The sequence below is a fragment of the Neofelis nebulosa genome, chromosome X (genome assembly GCF_028018385.1).
Source record: "Neofelis nebulosa isolate mNeoNeb1 chromosome X, mNeoNeb1.pri, whole genome shotgun sequence".
Taxonomy (NCBI): domain Eukaryota; kingdom Metazoa; phylum Chordata; class Mammalia; order Carnivora; family Felidae; genus Neofelis; species Neofelis nebulosa.
The window spans coordinates 62,507,828-62,529,814 of NC_080800.1; the positions used below are offsets into that span (position 1 = coordinate 62,507,828).

General features: G+C 36.3%; 1 protein-coding gene across 2 annotated transcripts in view; it reads right to left on the bottom strand.

Annotated features, from left to right (window-relative positions):
* The window catches only part of ABCB7 (ATP binding cassette subfamily B member 7), a 157,701-nt gene that overhangs the window by 10,783 nt on the left and 124,931 nt on the right, over positions 1 to 21,987 (bottom strand). The window contains exons 8-15 of one of the 2 annotated variants that reach the window (XM_058714547.1): positions 21,813 to 21,900; positions 20,772 to 20,946; positions 19,622 to 19,779; positions 18,897 to 19,060; positions 18,612 to 18,741; positions 15,365 to 15,536; positions 11,713 to 11,816; positions 7,852 to 7,959 (exon numbers count right to left, since the gene is read on the bottom strand). In XM_058714547.1, coding sequence (XP_058570530.1) covers positions 7,852 to 7,959; positions 11,713 to 11,816; positions 15,365 to 15,536; positions 18,612 to 18,741; positions 18,897 to 19,060; positions 19,622 to 19,779; positions 20,772 to 20,946; positions 21,813 to 21,900 — 1,099 coding nt within the window. The remainder of the gene's footprint in view (positions 1 to 7,851; positions 7,960 to 11,712; positions 11,817 to 15,364; positions 15,537 to 18,611; positions 18,742 to 18,896; positions 19,061 to 19,621; positions 19,780 to 20,771; positions 20,947 to 21,812; positions 21,901 to 21,987) is intronic. The other variant, XM_058714548.1, reaches the window with a different exon arrangement.

Genomic DNA, 21,987 nt, shown 5'->3' on the forward strand with positions numbered 1-21,987 from the left:
ATGCAGAGCTCGAGCTCAGGAATTTGAGATCATGACCTCAGCTGAAATCAAGAGTCGGATGTTTAACCAGATGAGCCACATAGGAGCCCTGTATTTTGCAAGTTTTTAAAATATAATTGGCATACAATGTCATATTACTTTCATGTGTATGACACAGTAATTTGATAATTGTATACACTACTCAATGCTGGCCATGGTAAATGTGGTCACCATTTGTTACCATAAGGCATTTTATAATATTATTGACTGTATTACTTATGCTGTACTTTTCATTTCTGTGACTTATTTATTTTATAACTGGAAGTCTCTACCTCTTAATTAAAGAACAAACTGGTAGTTGCCAAAGGGGAAGTGGATAAGAGGACAGGTAAAATGAAGTCGATTAAGATGTTAAGAACACCCTGAATTTCTTTGTTCCTTTTTTTCCCATCCTTCTTGCAAATGGCAGCAAAGATTTTCCATTGTTCTTTCATTTAACAACATATGTGGAACTCACACGATATAAGGCTCACTTTACTTTTCTTAATAGCATTTGCCCCTATTTTAGAAATGCTTTATTTTCCATGACCTGTGATATTAATATTTTTAAGTTGTCTTATGTTCTGTGCATTGTCTACATTTTCTACTGAATTCTTTTTATTTTTTTTAATATGTGAAATTTATTGTCAAATTGGTTTCCATACAACACCCAGTGCTCATCCCAAAAGGTGCCCTCTTCAATACCCATCACCCACCCTTCCCTCCCTCCCCCCCCCCCCCCCCCATCAGCCCTCAGTTTGTTCTCAGTTTTTAAGAGTCTCTTATGCTTTGGCTCTCTCCCATTCTAACCTTTTTTTTTTTTCCTTCCCCTCCCCCATGGGTTCCTGTTAAGTTTCTCAGGATCCACATAAGAGTGAAAACATATGGTATCTATCTTTCTCTGTATGGCTTATTTCACTTAGCATCACACTCTCCAGTTCCGTCCACGTTGCTACAAAGGGCCGTATTTCATTCTTTCTCATTGCCACATAGTAACTCCGTTGTGTATATAAACCACAGTTTCTTTATCCATTCATCAGTTGATGCACATTTAGGCTCTTTCCATAATTTGGCTATTGTTGAGAGTGCTGCAATAAACATTGGGGTACAAGTGCCCCTATGCATCCGTACTCCTGTATCCCTTGGGTAAATTCCTAGCAGTGTTACTGCTGGGTCAGAGGGTAGGTCTATTTTTAATTTTTTGAGGAACCTCCACACTGTTTTCCAGAGCGGCTGCACCAGTTTGCATTCCCACCAACAGTGCAAGAGGGTTTCCGTTTCTCCACATTCTCTCCAGCATCTGTAGTCTCCTGATTTGTTCATTTTGGCCACTCTGACTGGCATGAGGTGATATCTGAGTGTGGTTTTGATTTGTATTTCCCTGATGAAGAACGACGTTGAGCATCTTTTCATGTGCCTGTTGGCCATCCGGATGTCTTCTTTAGAGAAGTGTCTCTTCATGTTTTCTGCCCATTTCTTCACTGGATTATTTGTATTTTGGGTGTGGAGTTTGGTGAGCTCTTTTTTCCTGCTTGTTTTAGAGGTCTTTATTATCCATTGACACTTAATAATGGAGCATTAGAAAGCTGACTGGAAACTCTAAATGCATGGGAATGGGATTTTTCCACTGTGGAGTTTCACTGAAGGTGATCAAATGGATACCTGGTCATTTTGCTGCAGTCTCTAAATACAAGTATCTTTTTTTTTTTTTCTGGGGCTACTTTTGTTTCTGTAAAGAAGAATTCTCCAGTTATCTCCTGATGAAGGAAGGAGTGGCGATAGTAGAAATAAAAAAATGTCTAGCAAGATTCTTGGAGCCAGTCACAGAAGAGGATCTGTGGTCTTCTTTGGTGTGTTTTGTTTTCCAGTTAATCTCCATGTTGTTCAAAAGAGTATCCAATGGAAAAAAGACAGTCTCTTTAACAAATGGTGCTGGGAGAACTGGACAGCAACATGCAGAACAATGAAACTATACCACTTTCTTACACCATTCAAAAAATAAAATCAAAATGGATGAAGGACCTGAATGTGAGACAGGAAACCATCAAAACCCTAGAGAAGAAAGCAGGAAACAACCTCTTTGACCTCAGCTGCAGCAATTTCTTACTCAACACATCTCTAAAGGCAAGGGAATTAAAAGCAAAAATGAACTATTGGGACCTCATCAAGATGAAAAGCTTCTGTACTACAAAGGAAACAATCAACAAAACTAAAAGGCAACCAACGGAATGGGAAAAGATATTTGCAAATGACATATCAAAGGGCTAGTATCCAAAACCCATAAAGAACTCACCAAACTCCACACTTGAAAAACAAATAATCCAGTGAAGAAATGGGCAGAAAACATGAAGAGACACTTCTCTAAAGAAGACATCCGGATGGCCAACAGGCACATGAAAAGATGCTCAACGTCACTCCTCATCAGGGAAATACAAATCAAAACCACACTGAGATACCACCTCACACCTGTCAGAGTGGCTAAAACGAACAAATCAGGAGACTATAGATGCTGGTGAGAATGTGGAAAAACAGGAACCCTCTTGCACTGTTGGTGGGAATGCAAACTGGTGCAGCCGCTCTAAAAAACAGTGTGGAGCTTCCCCAAAAAATTAAAAATAGATCTACCCTATGACCCAGCAATAGCACTGCTAGGAATTTACCCAAGGGATACAGGAGTGCTGATGCATAGGGGCACTTGTACCCCAATGTTTATAGCAGCACTTTCAACAATAGACAAATTATGGAAAGAGCTTAAATGTCCATCAACTGACGAATGGATAAAGAAGATGTGGTTTATATATACAATGGAATAGTACTCAGCAATGAGAAAGAATGAAATCTGGCCATTTGTAGCAACGTGGATGGAAATGGAGAGTGTTATGCTAAGTGAGATAAATCAGGCAAAGAAAGACAGATACCATATTTTCACTGACACGTGGGTCCTGAGAAACTCAACAGAAGACCAGGGGAGAGGGGAAGGGGGAAAAAGTTACAGAGAGGGAAGAAGGCAAACCATAAGAGACTCTTAAATACTGAGAACTGAGGGTTAATGGGGGGTGGGAGGGAGGGGAAAGTGGGTGATGGGCATTGAGGAGGGCACCTGTTGGGATGAACACTGGATGTTGTATGGAAACCAATTTGACAATAAATTTTATATAAAAAATAAATAAAATAAAATAAAATAAAATAAAATAAAATAAAATGGCTAAAAAAAAATTTACCTGTGAAGCCATGTGGTCCTCAACTTTTCTTTGTTGCGAATTTTTAAATTATGGTTTCAGTATCATTGCTAGTAATTGGTCTGTTCAAATTCTCTATTATGTCCTGATTCAGTTTTGAAAAGTTTTATATTTCTATAATTTATCCCTGTCTTCTAGTTGTCCAAATTGTTGGCACACAGTTTTTCATAGTATCCTCATATAATCTTTTGTATTTCAGTGGTGTCAGTTGTTATTTCTTCTCCTTCATTTCTGATCTTGAGTCCTTTCTCCCTCTCTCTCTTTTCTGATAAGTCTGGCTAAATGTTTATCAATTTTGTTGATTTTTTTTCAAATAACCAGCTCCTGGTTTTTCTGATCTATTCTTTTATTTCTTTCTTTAAAAAAATTTTTTTAATGTTTATTTATTTTTGAGAGAGAAATAGAGACAGAGCATGAGTGGGAGAGGGCAGAGGAAGAGGGAGACACAAAATCCGAAGCAAGTTCCAGGTTCTGAGCTGTCAGCACAGAGCCCGATGTGGGGCTCAAACCCACAGCCTGTGAGATCATGACCTGAGCCGAAGTCGGTCACTTAACCAACTGAGCCACCCAGGCGCCCCTCTTTTATTTCTTTAAACCTCTATTTCATTTACTTTTGCTCTAATCTTTACTATTTCCTTCCATCTACTGGCTTTGGCCTTTGTTCCTTTATTTCTAGCTCCATTAAGTGTAAGGTTAGGTTATTTATTCGAGATTTTTATTCTTTCTTGAGACAGGCCTATAGTGGTATAATCTTACCTCAGAATGGTTTTGCTGCATCCCAAAGAGTATGAGCTATTATGTTTTTATTTTCATTTGTCTCCATGTATTTTTTTATTTTTTCTTCTTCTGTTGAACTATTGGTTGGTTAGTAGCATGTTGCTTAGCTTTGTGTTTTTTTCCGTATTTTTCTTGCAATTGATTTTTTTGGTTTCATATCTTTTTTTTTTGGAAAACATGATTGATGTGGTTTTATCTTCTTAAATTCATAGATAATTGTTTTGTGCCCTAACAAGTGATCTATTCTGGACAATGTTCTAGATGCACTTGAAAATAATCTATTTTTTGATGGAATGTTATGAATATATATGATGTTAGTTTCATCTTGTCCAATGTGTCATCCAAAGTCACTGTTTCCTTAATTTTCTGTCTGGATGAAATATCCATTAATGTTAAGTGGGGTGTTAAATTCAATTATTATTATTGTATTAATTTCTTCCTTTATGCCTGTTAACACATGCTTTATGTTTTTGGGTGCTCCCATTTTGGGTACATAAATATTTACAACTGTTATATCTTCTTGTTGGATTTTTACCTTTTATCATTATGTAGTGTCCTTCTTCTCTCCTATTACAATCTTTGTTTTAATGCCTGTGTTGTCCAATACAAGTATTGCTCTCCTGGCTTTCATTTCACTTCCATTTACAAAGTGAATGTTTTCCCAAACTTTCAATCTCCATGTGTCTTTAGGTCTGACCTGAGTCTCCTGTAGGTAGCATTTAGATGGGGCATGTATTTTTTATCCATTCAGTAATCTTATGTCTTTTGATTGGAGCATTTAGTCCATTTACATTCTAAGTAATTAATAATAGGTATGTAATTATTGCCATTTTGTAACTTGTTTTATGGTTTGTTTTTATAGTTTTTCTCTTGTTTTTCCATGTTTACTTTCTCTCTTCCCTTGTGATTTGATGGCTTTCTTCAGTATCATGCTTTAATTACTTTCTCTTTACTTTTTGTGTATCTACCACAGGTTTTTGATTTGTGGTTACCCTTAGGTTCATATATATTTTATGCATATAGAGTCTATATTATGTTGATGATCAGTTAACTTTGAAGTCATTTTAAAAGTACTAAAATTTTACTTGCCCCACGTTTTATATATATGTCATACTTTACATTCTTTTGTGAATCTCTTGACTTAATTTTTATAGATACATTGATTTTACTGTTTTTGTACTTTAATCTCCATACTGGTTTTATAAGTGATTAATATACTACTTTTATTATGTTTGCATTTACCTGTGAACTTTTTTCCTTTCATAATTTTCTTACTCCTAATTATGGCCTTTTCTTTCCAGTCAAAGAATTCCTTGGGATGCCTTGGTGGCTCGGTTGAGCATCCAATGTCGGCTCAGGTCATGATCTCACAGTTCGTGAGTTTGAGCAGGCTCTGTGCTGACAGCTCGGAGCCTGGAGCCTGCTTCAGATTCTATGTTTCCTTTTCTCTCTGCCCCTTCCCCACTCATGCTCTGTCTCTCTCTGTCTCTCAAAAATGAATAAATGCTAAAAAAATTTTTTTTTAGAATTCCTTTTTTCTTGAAGGCTGATTTAATGGTGATAAACTCCTTTAACTATTTTTTTTGCCTGGGAAACACTTTATCTCTACTTGTGTTCTTAAGATAGCCTTGCTGAGTGGAGTATTCTTGGTTACAGGTTATTTTTCTGTCAGTACTTTGAATATACCATGCCATTTTGGTCTGCAAAATTTCTGCTGAAAAATGAGGTGAAAGCCTTGTAGGGTTTCCTTTGAATATAATTGTTTTCTCTTGCTGTTTTCAACATTCTCTATCACTAAATTTTGCCATTTTAATTATTTTGTGTCTTAGTATGGACCTCTGTGGGTTGATTTTGTTGTGGGTTCTGTGTGCCTCCAGAATCTGGATGTCTGTTTCCTTCCCCAGGTTAGGGAAGTTTTCAGCTATTATTTCTTCAAATAAATTTTCTGTGCTCTTCTCTCTCCTCCTTCTGGGATTGCTGTAATGTGAATGTTGGAATGCTTAGTGATGTCACTGGGTTCCCTTAATCTATTCTCAATTCTTTTTTTTTTTTTTTTTTTTTTTTTGCTATTCGGCTTGGTTTCTTTCCATTACTCTGTCTTTTAGCTCACAGATACATTCTTCTGTCTCCTCTCATCTGCTATGGATTCCCTCTAGTATATTTTTAATTTTAGTTATGAAGTTACTCATCTCTGATTGGTTCTTTTTTATATTTTCTATCTCTTTGTTATATGTTCATTGAGATTCTCCACTCTTTTGTCTAGTCCAATGAGTATCTTTATGACCATTACTTTGAATTCTTTATCAAGCATATTGCTCATCTCTGTTTCATTTAGTTATTTTGCCTTAGTTTTGTCCCATTCTCTCATCTGGGACATATTCCTCTGTTTCCTCATTTTGTCCATCTTTTTGTGCTTGTTTCTATGTATTAGAAAAGTAAGCTAAGTCTTTGACCTTGAAAAGGGGTGGCCTTATGAAGAAGAGGTCCTGTGGTGTCCTGTAGCATCATGTCCACTGTTCACCAGAACCAGGAGCTTCAGGTGTGTCTCCTAGTGGGTTGTGTGCACCCTAGTGTTGTGGCTGTGTTTGCCTGCAGTCATGGGCATACCAGGCAGGGTTTGGTCCCTGTGCTGTTTAGGAAAGAGTCTGGGGTCACTACAGGGCTGTAATTCAGCCTCTCTGCCTGGGCTTCCATCATACCAAATTGCAGGGTGCTCTCGCTCTGTTGTCCTCTGAGAGGCTTTAAGTGGTAGGTGGGGCTTATAATCAAACCCTATGCCTGCCCCCATCCTTCTATTAGGGCTGCAGTAGCATTGATCTTCAGGGTACTCTTCCTGCCTTTTCCTGAGAGGTTTTTATTGGTGGGCAAGGCCAACAGTCAGACCAGATGCCTGCCCAGTCTGTCTGACATTGCTGCAGTTGCACTGCTATGTGTGGTTACCTTCTCCTCTCCCCAGGACAGTAGTCACTTTGGAGTGGTTCAGGTCTCTGTGAGGGCTGCTTACAGGGTGTCTCTTGGCAGGAGCTGCTTTGAAAGGATGCTTGCTAAGTGGGGTGGATATCCAGAATGCAGGATATAGTGTACGTTGTGTTGGCAAGATAGGTAGACAGTGTTCCTGCTGGTTCTTGCAACTGAATGGGCTATCTAGACTGGGGGCTGGGGTACGGAGAAGTGGTAACCAACAGCTCTTCTGTTCTTAGAGAAATCTCCTAAAGATCCCTACCTCTCCTGCACACATTCTGAGATTAGTAAATAAATGTACTTCATGTATATCCCAGGCACTTTTGGAAGTGGTCCTTCTATGCTATATCTTGGCGGGGGTTTTTTTGTTATGCTGGCTCTTTAAGGCAAAGGATTTCATTTCTTATTGCCCTGAGGGCCTCCCACAGCTAAGCCAGCTGAGTTTTAAAGAACCTGGCATTAAGTCCCAATGATTGTCAAAACTCACAAAGTTAAGCCCCATGGTTTTCAAAGCCTAATGTTATGGGGACCTGTCTTTCCAGTGTAGTTCTCCCTTGCCTGGGGTGCTTGGTGTGGGGTCTGCTCCTCCCCTTTTCCCTGCTTGTGGTGTTCCTTCTGTTCATGATTAGTCTCAGTAGGATTTTGGTTCCAGACTGCATCTGCCCCTCCTACCGTTTTCAATATGGCCTTCCCTGTGCAAAGTCTGTTCTGCCAGTCTTCTAGGTATTTTCTGTGTTAGTTGCACTCATGTGGCTATCTATGTGTGTCTGTGGGATCAGGTAAGCTCAGGACCCTCCTACTCTGCCAAGTTCTCAAAAGTCTCCCACATACTAAACTTTAAAGTTAAATCTTTTACCTGGTCCAAGACAATGATTTCATCTGCATCAACCACTGTTGACAATCTGTGTGCAATGAAAATAGAAGTTCTGTGTTTGACTGCATCCCTCATGGCACCAAGAATAGTCTGCAAGTTTGACAACAAGAGTAAGAAAAAAATCTATTAGGTAAATGTAAATTAAAATAATTATACATTTCTTAAAGAAACATATACAATGCCAATTTTGTATTATATAAACTTTATACCACTACCAAATATTTTCCCTAATGTAAATAATTACTAAGAAGAGGAGAAATTGATCAACACGAAAAGGCAAATATAACCACATTATTGTGGAAAAATTATCTGAGATAGGCAACATTTCTTAAAATTACAAAGACTGGAAGAAGGTGGATATTTCTATACATAAAAACAAACATAATAATGATGAATACAGTGATATCAGGAACATGCTGGTTATATTTATCTGGCCTATGAGAACAAAAATAAAATGAGGTAGGAATCAAGTAACAGGATACAGAAAATTACAAAACAATCAATAGAAAGACTCAAAGGGTACAGAAGCATTTGCTTTTCATTATTTCAAACTTAGAGGACGGAAAGGGCAACAAAGACAACTGTGTATGTTTAACTTGAGCAAACTTCCCTTTCAAAAGTATTCTGACTTCTTTATGTACCATTGATCGATGGACACTTGGGCTGCTTTCACATCTTGGCTATTGTAGATAATGCTGTTATAAGCACAGGGGTGCATGTATCACTTCAATTAGTGTTTTTGTAATTTGGGGGTAATTACCCAGTATCACAATTACTGGACCAGTAGCACAATTACTGGGTCATAGAGTAATTCTATTTTTAACTTTGAGGAACCTCCATACTGTTTTCCAGAGGGGCTGCATCAGTTTGCATTCTGATCAACAGGGCACCTTTGTTCCTTTCTTTCCACATCCTCACCAACACTTGTTATTTCTTGTGGTTTTGATTTTATCCATTCTGACTTGTGTGAGGTGATATCTCATTGTAGTTCTGATTTGCAATTCCTTGATGATGAGTGATATTGAGCATCTTTTCATGTGTCTGTCTGCTATCTGGATGTATTCTTTGGAGAAATGTCTGTTTATGTCTTCTGCCCATTTTTATAAATTAGAAAAAATTATTTAAATATACAATGGAAAATAATTCAGCCATAAAAAAAATGAAATCCTGATATTTGCAATGACATGCATGGAGCTACAAAGTATAATGCTAAGTGAAATATGCCAGTCAGAAAAAAAGACAAATACCATATGATTTTACTCATAAGAGGAATTTAAGAAACAAAACAAGCAAAGGAAAAAAGAATGAGACAGAGACAAATCAAGAAGCAGACTCTTAACTATAGAAAAGAAACTGATGCTTATCAGAGGGGAGGTGGTTGGGAGGATGGATGAAATTGGTAATGGGAATTAAGGAGTGCAATTGTTGTGATAAGTATTGAATGATGTATCAAATTGTTGAATCACTAAATTGTACACCTGAAACTAATATAACACTCTATGTTAACTATACTGAAACTAAAAATTTTAAAAGAACAAAAACTCTTATGTCATGATGAACTGAAAAAAAAAAAGGTTTTTTTTTTCACCTTTGCTTACACAGCAAAGTTGTCACTTCAGAAGACAATGAAATAAAGCTGAGAATGAAATGTCTAGCTCCATTTCCCCTTGCCACAGAAGCAAGGACAGCTTCTTCCCAACACCTCTGGCCTATTTTGATCACAAGCATTCTATAGAAGGCACGTTGAAATGGCGAGGGGCTACCTTTGTCAAAAGAATTCTGAAAAGCAAGTTTTTAGAATCCATTTTCCCCAAAATATCCAAGATTCAGAAGAAATGGGCCAAACTGCCCAGTTATAAACAGAGGGAATGACTCTGAGACATTGGCCCTGAATAGTCAACAGGGAGAGCCTAACTGAATAAAGAGCAAAAGGAAGGAAATAGGGAAAAAAGGTATTCTGACTTCTTAATGAATTGTGGAAAACATTTTTTATTACAGTATAATTAACAGTGTTATATTAATTTCAGGTATATGATATAATGATTCAAAAGTTTTTTTTTTTTTTTTGAGAGAGCAAGCGAGCACAAACAGGGGAGACAGGCAGAAGGAGAGAGAGAAAGACAGAGAGTGTGAGTCTTAAGCAGGCTCCATGTTCAGCACAGAGCCCGATGCAGGGCTCGATCCCACAGCCCTGATCATGACCTGAGCTGAAATCAAGAGTTGGATGCTCAACCAACTGAGCCACCCAGGCAACCCTGATTCAATAATTTTATGCGCTATTCAGTGCTCATCATGATGAGTTAATCCCCTTTATCTATTTCACCCATCCTCCCACCAACCTCCCCTGTGGCAAGCACCAATTTGCTCTCTGTATTTAAGAATCCATTGCAAAACACATTTTTGTTTACTGCCTTTAAAGTATAAGGGAGTTGTGTATATATTCAGTTATACTTGGAAATACAGGTCTAAGTATACCTAGCAGGATGGAAATAGCAGTGTGGGGCTGGGCATATATCCAATGGCTCCCTAAAGATATTTCTAAACATTGTATTTATTAAAGGAATAAAATGATCAAGAGTAGATGGTTACCCAGGAGGGAAGACCTTATATTTTACTAGGGCAGACTAAAAATTACGTGCAGGGCCAATTCTAAGAAAAATTGTGATGTCTGTGGGGACTCATTGTCCTTATTCTCAAAAACTTAAGGTCTGACATCCTACTAAGTGCTCTGGACCTTTTAAAAGAGGCCCATTAAAATTTACCAAATCTTCTAGTAACTCATTCCCTTGGTGGGGAATTGTCTACTAGCTCTTATTGGGTTATACTCTGGAAGATAATAAAGATACATTACTGTTAAGAATTATAATTTGTGGTAAATGTGAATGATACACTTTTAGGTATACAGTTCTTGTAAGCAGATTCCTATTTTGCCTATGAATGGGTGTGGTCCTGCTTAAGGTTCCCTTTAAATATAACAAATCCTCATGCTAAACAAGCCACTTAGATATTAAACTATTTTAAACATATGGCAGATCAAATAATATGCCCTGAAACTTAACTACACATGCAAATATTATCCCATACATGCTGTAAAGCTGAAATTAGGCATATGCTTCAACACTAGGTTTTTACTACATATTTGAGTAAAATGTAGGTGAATGGAGGTAACAGATAACATATGCCTATTTTCAGTTCTAGATTAAGGGGATCCATTCATGAAATTGCCATTATTATTAAGACTTTTATATTTAATACAAAGATGTTGTTATGAAGTATAATGTAGTTGCTGGGTAGTACCATGACATCAGGTGTCACAACATCTTGTGACTGCAAAACATCTTGGTGCTGCAAAACCTTTTTTGTGAAATGAATATAAATTTATACTACCACCACAGGCTGTGTGTGCCTGACTTTTACTATCAGTGAGTTGCTCCATGATAAGTGAAAGGCTTTCTGGTGTATACTGTCACAATAATTTACACGACCTGTTTTCATGAGTGTTAAGTGGCAATGGCAGAAAGACTAAAATGTTTTTCCTTTGCAGCAGAGTAGGCAAGTCTTACAAGCTTTTCAAGAGGCAAGGATGATACAACAGTCACAAGGTTCTAAAAGGAGACACTTTTGCAAATGGACTTAGCAATGTGATAGTTCAATGCAACTTAGCATTCTTGATAGTTATCAATACTTGCTATATAGGGGAAAAGGGCCAGGTATTTTGCTCTATCCTACCTCCTACTGAAGTTCATTCAGAATACAAAAGAATGTAGCCATTTTACTGAAACTTCCAAGGAGAAAAGTTAAGCATTGAGAATTGAAGAGCATGGCATTTTCATCATCATTTACCTCTTCAGTAATTGAATCTAATGATGAAGTGGCTTCATCATAGAGAATGACTGGGGGGTCCTTCAAAATGGCTCTTGCAATTGCTACTCTTTGCTTTTCTCCTCCTGGTAAAGAAAAATTTAGTTTAAGGATATATAACATAACAACATTTTATGTTTCTAGTATTTCCACTGATCATAACCACCAAGTAATGCCTTTAACATTTACCTCTGATCACTGTTCATTTTACTCAGTTTTAAGAGTTTAAGTTCATATATGATATCCTTTGACAAACTATACACTCTGCTCTGGAACATAAATATAATTCTGGATTCTGACTTTGTGGCAGGTAAAGAGAAAAAGGAGAAGTAACAGCTTTGATTCCACAATTATTCCTCTCACCGTAAATATGCTCATTACATATGTTACTTTATATTACTTCCCAATTGACAGCATCTCAGAACAATTTCAATATTAGAGAACTAACAAAGACAAAACTAAATTCAATATCTGAAACCTGGAATCTTGGAAAACACAAAACTGAATATCTAAATGTATTTCTTGGGGTGCCTGGGTGGCTCAGTCGCTTAAAGCGTCTGACTCTTGATTCTGGCTCAGGTCATGATCTCATGGTTCGTGAATTTGAGTCCCACATCAGGCTCTGCACCGAGAGTGCAGAAACTGCTTGCCCTTCTCTCTCTCTGCCTCTCCCTTGTACCTTCTCTCTCTCTCTCTCTCTCTAAACAAACAAACAAACAAACAAACAAACAAACAAACAAAGGGGCACCTGGGTGACTCAGTTGGTTAAACATCTGACTCTTGGTTTCAGCTTCGGTCATGATCTCATGGTTCACGAATTCAAGCCCTGCATCGGGCTCTGTGCTGGCAGCACGGAGCCTGCTTGGGATTCTGTCTCCCCCTCTCTCTGCCCCTCCTCTACTCACACTCTATCTCTCTCTCAAAAATAAATAAACATTTAAAATAAAACTTACAACAAATAAAGAAATAAATTTATTTCTTAACAAAAAAGTACCATTCAGCCAGTATTCTTCTCAAGGATTTTTTCTGGAAGATATTACTTTTATTGCACACTTCAAAGTTAAAGGTATATACTCGATACCTCGTATTTCACCTTAGTTACTTGCTATGGTCTCTAGAAAAGCAGAATTTTAAAACAGAAAGGAACAGAGACCCAGAAAGGTTTACTGGGTTTAGTCAAGGTCACAGAACAAATTCCAGTGGAATCTGGGCTAGACCTGACTCTCATGCCAATGCTCTTCCTATCATAATATGCAAGCCCATATTTATTCCTAAATATACTCTAGTGAAAACAAAGAAATCTTTTCCTCCCTTACTGGGAAGGGAAGTAGGTCTAAAGTCATCAATCTTACACAAAACTACAGTTGGAAATATAGAAGATGATGTTTTGCTGAATATGCCCCTCTTGGCTTCTTTTCTGTTATCCAGTAATTTATCAATGTCTGAACAAACTTGTATTTTTCAGCTTCAGTAACCTCTTCAGGAAGCAAGCTCCACCTATTTATTGGTACACTTTATATTTCTTCTGCAATTATTATTTCCAACCAGTAAAGGGAGCTCCTTATGTCTAATACTAGTACATAAGTTTATATTTATACTATCCACATTCTTCCCCATTCAATAAGATCAAAATTCTCCTATCAAAGCAGGCATCATGCCAGAACTATCTGCTTATCCACCTGGCAACTCAGTGGCAGAAAGCGCCTAAAAGAAGTAGATACTCAGAGGAAGGACTAGTTTAGACATGCCTCCCAAATTTCAAGCAGAAACCAACTCAGTTTCAATTCTATTCAATAGAATTTTGGAAATTGAAGAAGAAACATTTGTTTGTTCCCTACCATAAATATTAGCATAGACACTAAATAATACAAATGCTCATTCAGAGAGGTCTAGCTGTAAGGCGATGGGTATTAGGTAAGAATACAATTTCTTTAGCCATTCTTACTCCCAAAGGCATGCAGATAGGAAAAATTTAATTGGAAAATGGCATGTGGCATAACTATCTGAAGCAGTCATATATTGAGAGGCCTAGTTTATACTATGTGAAAACTTGTATATCTTTAGAATTAGGCAACTGGACAAATCATCTGGAGGTGGTCTGGTTAGCTGGACACTACTACCATTAAGAGCAATGGTAAAGTATAAAGGGGGACTGGAATGATGCAAGTATCTTATACTATCAGGTGATAATCAAAAAAAACCACTACAGGGGCCACCTGCGTGGCTCAGTCGGTTAAGCGTCAGACTTCAGCTCAGGTCATGATCTTGTGGTTTGTGAGTTTAAGCCCTGCATTGGGCTCTGTGCTGACAGCTCAGAGCCTGGAGCCTGCTTCGGATCTGGTGTCTATCTCCCTCTCTGCCACTCCCCCACTCATATTCTCTGCCTCTCAAAAATAAACGTAAAAAAATTAAAAACACTATAAACCAACCTAACTTGAAAACAATCTTTGCTTAACATTTCCTAAACCTAGATCAAAACTTTCTAATGGACTGCAAATTCCTTGAGAGCAAGTCCGTTTTTGCTTCATCTTTTTAACTCTTAAATCATTTAGCATACTAGCTTGTACATAGTATGTACCTAATCAATGTTGTGAATAAATGAAGCCAGTTTGTAATGAAAACGAATGGGGACTCATTAAAATTCATGGAGTATTCTTCATTTTCTTTTCGCCTCACCTCCATCCTTAATCTACGCATTTCCTCCCTAAATTAAACTAGAGTGGAGAATAAATGTAAAGGGTATAGTGTATTTATATGAGTTACAGTAATACTTTTAGGCATTAGATAGCATTACACTTCTGGAATTCAAATAATTTTTGGTGAAAAAATATTTTTATGGATCCTCCAAAAAAATTCAGTTTTGTTTTTAACGTTTATTTATTTTTGAGACAGAGAGAGACAGAGCATGAATGGGGGAGGGGCAGAGAGAGAGGGAGACACAGAATAGGAAGCAGGCTCCAGGCTCCGAGCCACCAGCCCGGAGCCCGACGCGGGGCTTGAATTCACGGACCGTGAGATCGTGACCTGAGCTGAAGTCGGATGCTTAACTGACTGAGCCACCAGGCGCCCCAAAAATTCAGTTTTTATAAGATAATGATTATTAAACCTAGCAATCTCATTATTAAACACTTAAATAGAAACCTACAAGCCCCAAAATTTACTTGATCACTGAACCAACAAGAACATGAAAATGAAGTTAACTGTAAAGAAACTACAGCAGTTAAGTATATCAAGTGTAAGGAAGTCTAAAGCACTGAAAACATCCCACAACAAACTAGGAAATTATGATGAGATACACTATTTACTATAAAATTACTTTTGCCTCCTCTTAGTACTTTCTCAGGTGAATAATGATCTTGGCTTTCCTTTAATATTAAAATTATGGATAATAAGTTAACATTGATCTGAGCACATATCAGTAATCTACTATTAAGTACTTACCATTTGCAGCTGCAAGTGAAAACAAAACAAAACAAAAAACATCTGCATGACTTGAGAAGTTATTTCCAACATTATTTGCAGTGATGGCTGAGACCTTCTTGAAAGTGACTGGATGAGCACTCGGTATGTACTCTGTCATTACATTTTATAGAAAATGGCTCTATACAATGGGACAGATCTAAAATCTGATTACCTGAAAGTTTGAGTCCTCGTTCCCCTACTTGTGTGTCATATCCATGTGGCATTCGAAGAATTGAATCATGGAGTCCAGCTAATTTTGCCACTGTATACACTTCCTCAGGTGAAGCATGGATGTTTCCATATAAGAGGTTGTAGTAAATAGTATTGTGGAAGAGGACAGCATCCTGGAGCAGATTTATGTATACATACATATACATGTATATCCATTATAAAAAATTCAAACAATTTAGTAAAGACATAAAGAGTAAAATATAACCCCTTTATCATCCCCCTCATCCCTGCAATCCCATTTCCCCCCCAGTACTAATCACCATGAATAATGTATTGAGTATCAATCCAGATTTTTGATACATTTATATGCCATACACTTTTTTTTTCACATAGGGGAGTCATACTGTATCTATATCTATAAATATATAATTTTATAAATTGCATTTTTCACTTAACATACCCTGGAAATTGTTCACATCAGTAATCCTACCTCACTGTTTTTAATAGTTGTACGATACTAACAATGTATTTATTTATTTCTCTATTGATAGACATTAATGTAGGTTCCAAATTTTTGCTACTACAATGTTGGAATAAAATAGCATTACATATAGGACTTTGTGCACTTGTGTATTTCTGTAAGAAGGATTCCTAGGAGTAGACTGATGAGTTAAAAGGGAAGCATACATTCATCCTTTGAGAGTACTGCCTGTCTTCCAAAATGCTCCAACAGTATACACACTTCAACCCATATTTTATGAGCTTGTCAGGTCCCTGTTTTCTCAACAGGCCTGCATATTAATAAGTTTCAGTTGTTGCTACTTTTGTGGGTAAAAATTGCTTTTCGTTTAAATTAGCACTTCCCTAATTACTAATGAGGCTGAATATGTTATATGTTCCTCAGAAGCTTTTAAACTGGACACAGAAAACAAAGGATTTATACACCATAGATATTTTTTGGAGAAAGTTCACTGCAAGCATTCATTTGATATTTCATCTTATTCTGACTTAGTCTCTAAATGGCTGAAAGGCAACAGTTAGTAAAATGAAATAAAATGGCTCCATTACTTTACCTTAACCAAGATAATTAATATCTTCTTTAATATCACAATCAGCCCCAGAGTTTCAGGTATTACTTCAAATAATATTTTAAACATTTTAAGCCAACTACTAATATAAAAAAGTTTTTATATTGAGATGGTACTTAACCCCAATAAGCTTGAAGTTCTATAAAAAGAAAATACTTATTTTTAAATATTTTATATTCAGAAGAGTTAATAAATGCTATCTGGAAACTTTGAAAATTCAAAAAATATGGTAAAATAAAAATTAATTAAATAATCCATAATCCTATCATGTAGTGATAACTGCTATTAACATTTGGTGTGTTTTCTCCTTTCTCCTCTACTTAACATGTATTCCTTTAATATTATAAAATTGAGATTTTATATTTTGCTTGGTATCCTCTTTTTCAACAAACTTTTATCTGAGTATTTTTCCATGACACTCAATATTCTTTACAAACAGCTCATTTATAAATGGCTTTTTGCCACTTGATTCTATGGTGATAATTTAACCATCTACTTATTGTTTTGGATATTTACACTGTTTTCAACTTCTGTTATTATAAATATGTTTTTAACTTCTGATATTAAAAATAATACTGTAATGACCATCTTTGCATATAAAAATCTGTTCACATCTCTGTTTATTTCCTTACTAAAACATCCTAGAGGCAGAATTATTGGAATAAAGGATTTGAATATTCTTCTGGCTCTTGCTGCTTGTCAGGAAAGCTGTATACTTACACCAGACAAACACCAGACTAGCCATTTTACACAGCCTTGCCCAAACTGCACATTATGAATTCTAAAATCCTTGCTGACAGGTGAAAAATGGTATCCCGTTGTTGATTTAATTTACATTGGTAAGGCCTCCAGTGAGGATCAGCGTCTTTTTATTAACCATATATATTTTCACTTGATATACAGTTTAGGTTAGTGTTTCTCAACATAAAGTCTATTGTGAATTATCTATATCAGAATCATGTAGGAAGCATATTCAAAAATGCAGGGTTCTGGGCCCCACACAGCCCTCCTAAATTAGAATTAAGGTGTGTGAAAGAGCTGGAATTTCAATAATCTCCCTAGGCGATTCATGCACACTAACATTTGGGATTCTCAGTGAAAAAGAGGGAGGACGGGGCAGAGTGGCATGTGTCAGATCACTTAGAGACCTTTTATAAGCTACATATCCCTGTCTGATCCCTTTCTTACAGTTCTCCTAGGAGTTTAATTCAGGTTCTAGTCTGAAACTAGTTTCCGGGTCTCTCTGTTGGCTTTTAGCATAAGAAAAATTTACATCCTATAAGGCATCCTTGTCTTCTCAGATTTTGCTCAGAATTTATTTTTCCCCTAAAGTCATTCAACAAATATTTGTTAAATGCTTGCTATGGGGCAGGCACTGTAGGTGGTTCTAAGAAGTCAGTGGTAAACAAGGCATAAACATGGAAGCAGATAACCAAACTGCTTTTCTAAGTTTTATAAATTCACTACATTGGGGTACCTGGGTGGTTCAGTTGGTTAAGCGTCCGACATTGGCTCAGGTCATGATCTCATGGTTTTTGAGTTTGAGCCCCCCAACTGGGCTCCGTGCTGACAGCTCAGAGCCTGGAGCCTGCTTTGGATCTGGGTCTCCCTCTCTCTCTCTGCCGCTCCCCCTTTCGTGCTCTATCTCTCTCTCAAAATTAAATAGATATTAAAGAAAATTTTATAAATAAATAAATTCACTATGTCAAAAACTGTTCAAAATTATAGTAATAGCTTTAAATTACTGAGCATTATGTGATGGATACTGTGCTTAGTGCTTTATAGATATTGTCTCTAATCCATAAAAATTCTATCCTATAAGACAGATGGTTATTATCCTTACTTTAAAGATAAACTGAGGACCAAGACCACAGAACTTACAAGGGTTAGAGCTAGGGTTAGAATCCATATCTGTCTGATTCTAGCCTGGGCTCTTTCCATTATATTATGCTATCTTTCTAAGATCTAAAAAAATTTTTTTCCATCATTCAGATTTTTCATTCACATTTTTTTAAGGCTTTTTGGTAACAGAATTTACCTGTAGGGTCTAATGCTTCCTACTTAGTTAGCAATATACTCTTTGGATTCAAATTATTCTAACAAAAATCTACCAACCCAGTAAGTTTTTCCCCAAATAGGTTTTCTTCCTTTTTTAAATACCTGAGGTACTACTCCCACTGCCCGCCGAAGGCTTTCCAGGCTCACATCTTGTATATTTTGACCAGCAAGGTAAATGTTACCCTTTTGAGGCTCATAGAAGCGAAACAACAGCCTTACTATTGTGCTTTTTCTGAAATTGAAGACAAGGAAAGGTTAATTAGCTCTTACTGGCATTAGGGAATCCCTGTTTTAAACCACTGTAATCTTTTTATGATAAAGGAAAAATATTACATTGGGAATCATCAATCAATGATGTAGAATTTTATAAATAACTAAATTACCCACCCTGACCCACTACCTCCTACAATGGCCACTTTCTTTCCTGCAGGGACTTCAAAAGATACTCCATCAAGGACTTTCTGCCCCTCAACATATTCAAAATGCACATTATCAAAGACAACCGTAGATGTCTGTGGTGTGATCTGAATGGGAGATGCCATTGCCTTGTCCTAGTAGGGAAGAGAAAAAAAGCCACTTTATATACCATGTAGACTACAGCTATGTAGACAATTTTCTAATTCACAGAAAAAGGGAAAAAATGGGGAAAGAGGAGGTTTATAAGTAGTGTTAGACCACTTCCAAGCATGCTTTTAAAGTTTTTTTTTTTTAACTCCTCACTAAGGTCAAGAACTCCTAAATGTTTTGATTTTTGAGCAATTTTGGGAGGCAGGTAGAGGGATGGTAGGCAGGGGAGTAAGGATGTTTAGGACATGAGGAAAGGCAATCACACATTTTATACCATGATTAGCAAAAGTAAATCAGGTGCAAGTACAAATAATTCAAGTTAACAAAATTTAGCTTCTAGGTATAATATTCTTTGCTAACATTGTAAGGTTTCTAAACATGGAAGTAAAAGCTCTAACAACCTCTTAATACACATCATAGCCCCAATTCCTGCAAAAAAGAAACTGGTTTGCTAACATGGTGATGTAAGAATATTCCCTTAGAATAATCCTATTAATGGGATGATACTCACATGCTGTTTAAAAGGTACTAAATAGATTACTTACTTTAATTCGAGTGTCTACTTTGAGTAGAGTAAACAAGGTGTTCATATCTATCAGTGCTTGTCTAGTTTCTCTATATACAGTCCCCAGAAAGTTAAGGGGCAATGAAAGTTGAAAAAGCAGTCCATTCACCATTACTAGATCTCCAACAGTAAGGGTACCTTAATATGTAGTTGACAGAAGAAAAAAAAGGTATTTTAGATGTTATAAACTTTTCCAGCTTAAGATAGAGAACTTTATTAGTCTGGAATATAATATTCTATAACTATAATACATTTTAAAAATTTATGCTATAATTTTCATAGCATAAAATGTACATAACCAGTAACTCTTAAGGTCTATGCAAATTTAAAGGCATTTTAATTCATGATTTAGGAATATAGAGAACTTGATATAAGTGGAATGGGAACCACCTACCCATACACTATACATAATATACGCACACAAAAAAAGAATGGTTTAAGTGAAGATAGAAATGGATGGCTAAATATCTCTCTCCTTTCTTCCTAAGACACTAGCAAGTTTCTTTGCAATGTGAAATAGAAAAAAAAAATTAAGTATATATTAAAAATTGGAACAAATGGGTATCATGATTGGGAATGATAAACCATATATTAAGGTCACAGTGAATGAATAAATCTTAACTGAGTGAGCAGATTACAGAAAAGAGGCAGAGACATTATTCACTTTTGAAATGTTTTGCAAATGTAAAATTAATAGAAAGATTAAAATGTAACTTGTAATTGTAAAAAGAATGTGTGGTGCATTTTAGTCCTTTGGACTAAACACTAAATTAATTACATTGCTTTCCAGGTCTACAAGAGAAATTAGAAATATCAGATGCTAAAAAAAGAATTTACTCCTGAAAGAATCAATATGTAGCCTCACAAAATGGATAAACAGTAGTTCTAATTAATGAGGGAGCCAGTGCTAAACTTGTAGTGTCAAACAAAAGGAAGTTAAAAAAAAAAAAACATTATTATACAATTAAGAAAACACATTCTGATATAAAAAGGAAAGTAATCCAAGGATGTTAAAGCACTTTATTAAATATGCTTTATAACTAAGACTAATATATACATTCCTTTCATCAATCCTTATTTATAAAGGTTAAGAAAAACATCTATAAATGTGAAAACTGCAGATCTATTACCTGCCACGATTCCCTGACTGGCGAGCACCATAATAGCCGTTAAACCAACACTGAAAATAGCACTTTGACCAAAGTTCAGCATAGCCAGAGTAGAGGTACTTTTCAATGAAGCAGTCTCATATGTCTTCAGAAATCTATCATATCTTTGTGCTTCATAGTTCTCATTATTAAAATACTACAAAATATACAAAAATAGTTATTACATGCAAGTACAATTATAATTTTTCTCTTAAGTGATTAGTATCCTTTTCATCAGACTTTATGTATGGATTCAATTTTGTATTGCCATACTCCACTTTAAAAACTTTCAATACATTGAGCTATGGTACTCCTGCAGTTTTCCACAATGAACTATATTTGAAAAGTCCATAAAATTCATCGCATATTTACTGAAGGCCTGGTTAATTTAAAACCAAATCTAAAAAAAAGTGTTAATGGCACTTCCTTTACAAAGCTTTCTTCCCCGATCCTCTGAGACTGAACTGACAGTTCTCATTGCCCCCACCACTTTATGCTTTCTTTTATAGTCAACTGCATACTTAACTATAATTCTCCCAATTTACGGGACTTAATTCTGGGAGGGCAAGCCTTTTATCAATCATTTTTACCACACTTCCCCATCACAGGACTCAGTGTAGTGCTTTGGACACAAGAACCATTCAGGAATATTTGTTAAATGGAAAAATGGACACATAAATGAGAATTAATGAAAATCACTATATGCTAGGTCCTCTGAGGGACAGTCAAGACCTTACATGTCAGTTTGATTAGCTTAGTGTTAATTCTGAATCAAGATGCTAAATATACTCATCACTTACAAATTAATTCAGAAGGTAAAATTCTGATGTTGCCACACAAAAACTGAGGTGGAAAGAGAGGAGAATTTCCAAATAAAGAAAAATAATAAAGTACAATTATTTCATCACACTTAGAGATCCTATCCTAATCTGAAGCTCTAACTTACAGCACCTATTCAGCTAAATGGCAGAACAAATCTCTGTGCAGTGTGAAAGGGAGAGGAAGTATAATTAAACATATTACCTTCACAGTTTCATAATTCAGCAGTGAGTCTATGGCAGCATTACCTGCATCATTATCTGCTTTGTTCATCTCTATTCTAAATCTAGTTCTGTAAGACAAAGATTCACATAGGCATGAAATTTTTGCTATGTAAATGTAACTAATTTCTGAACCTTGACTGGCCTCTAGGAAATAC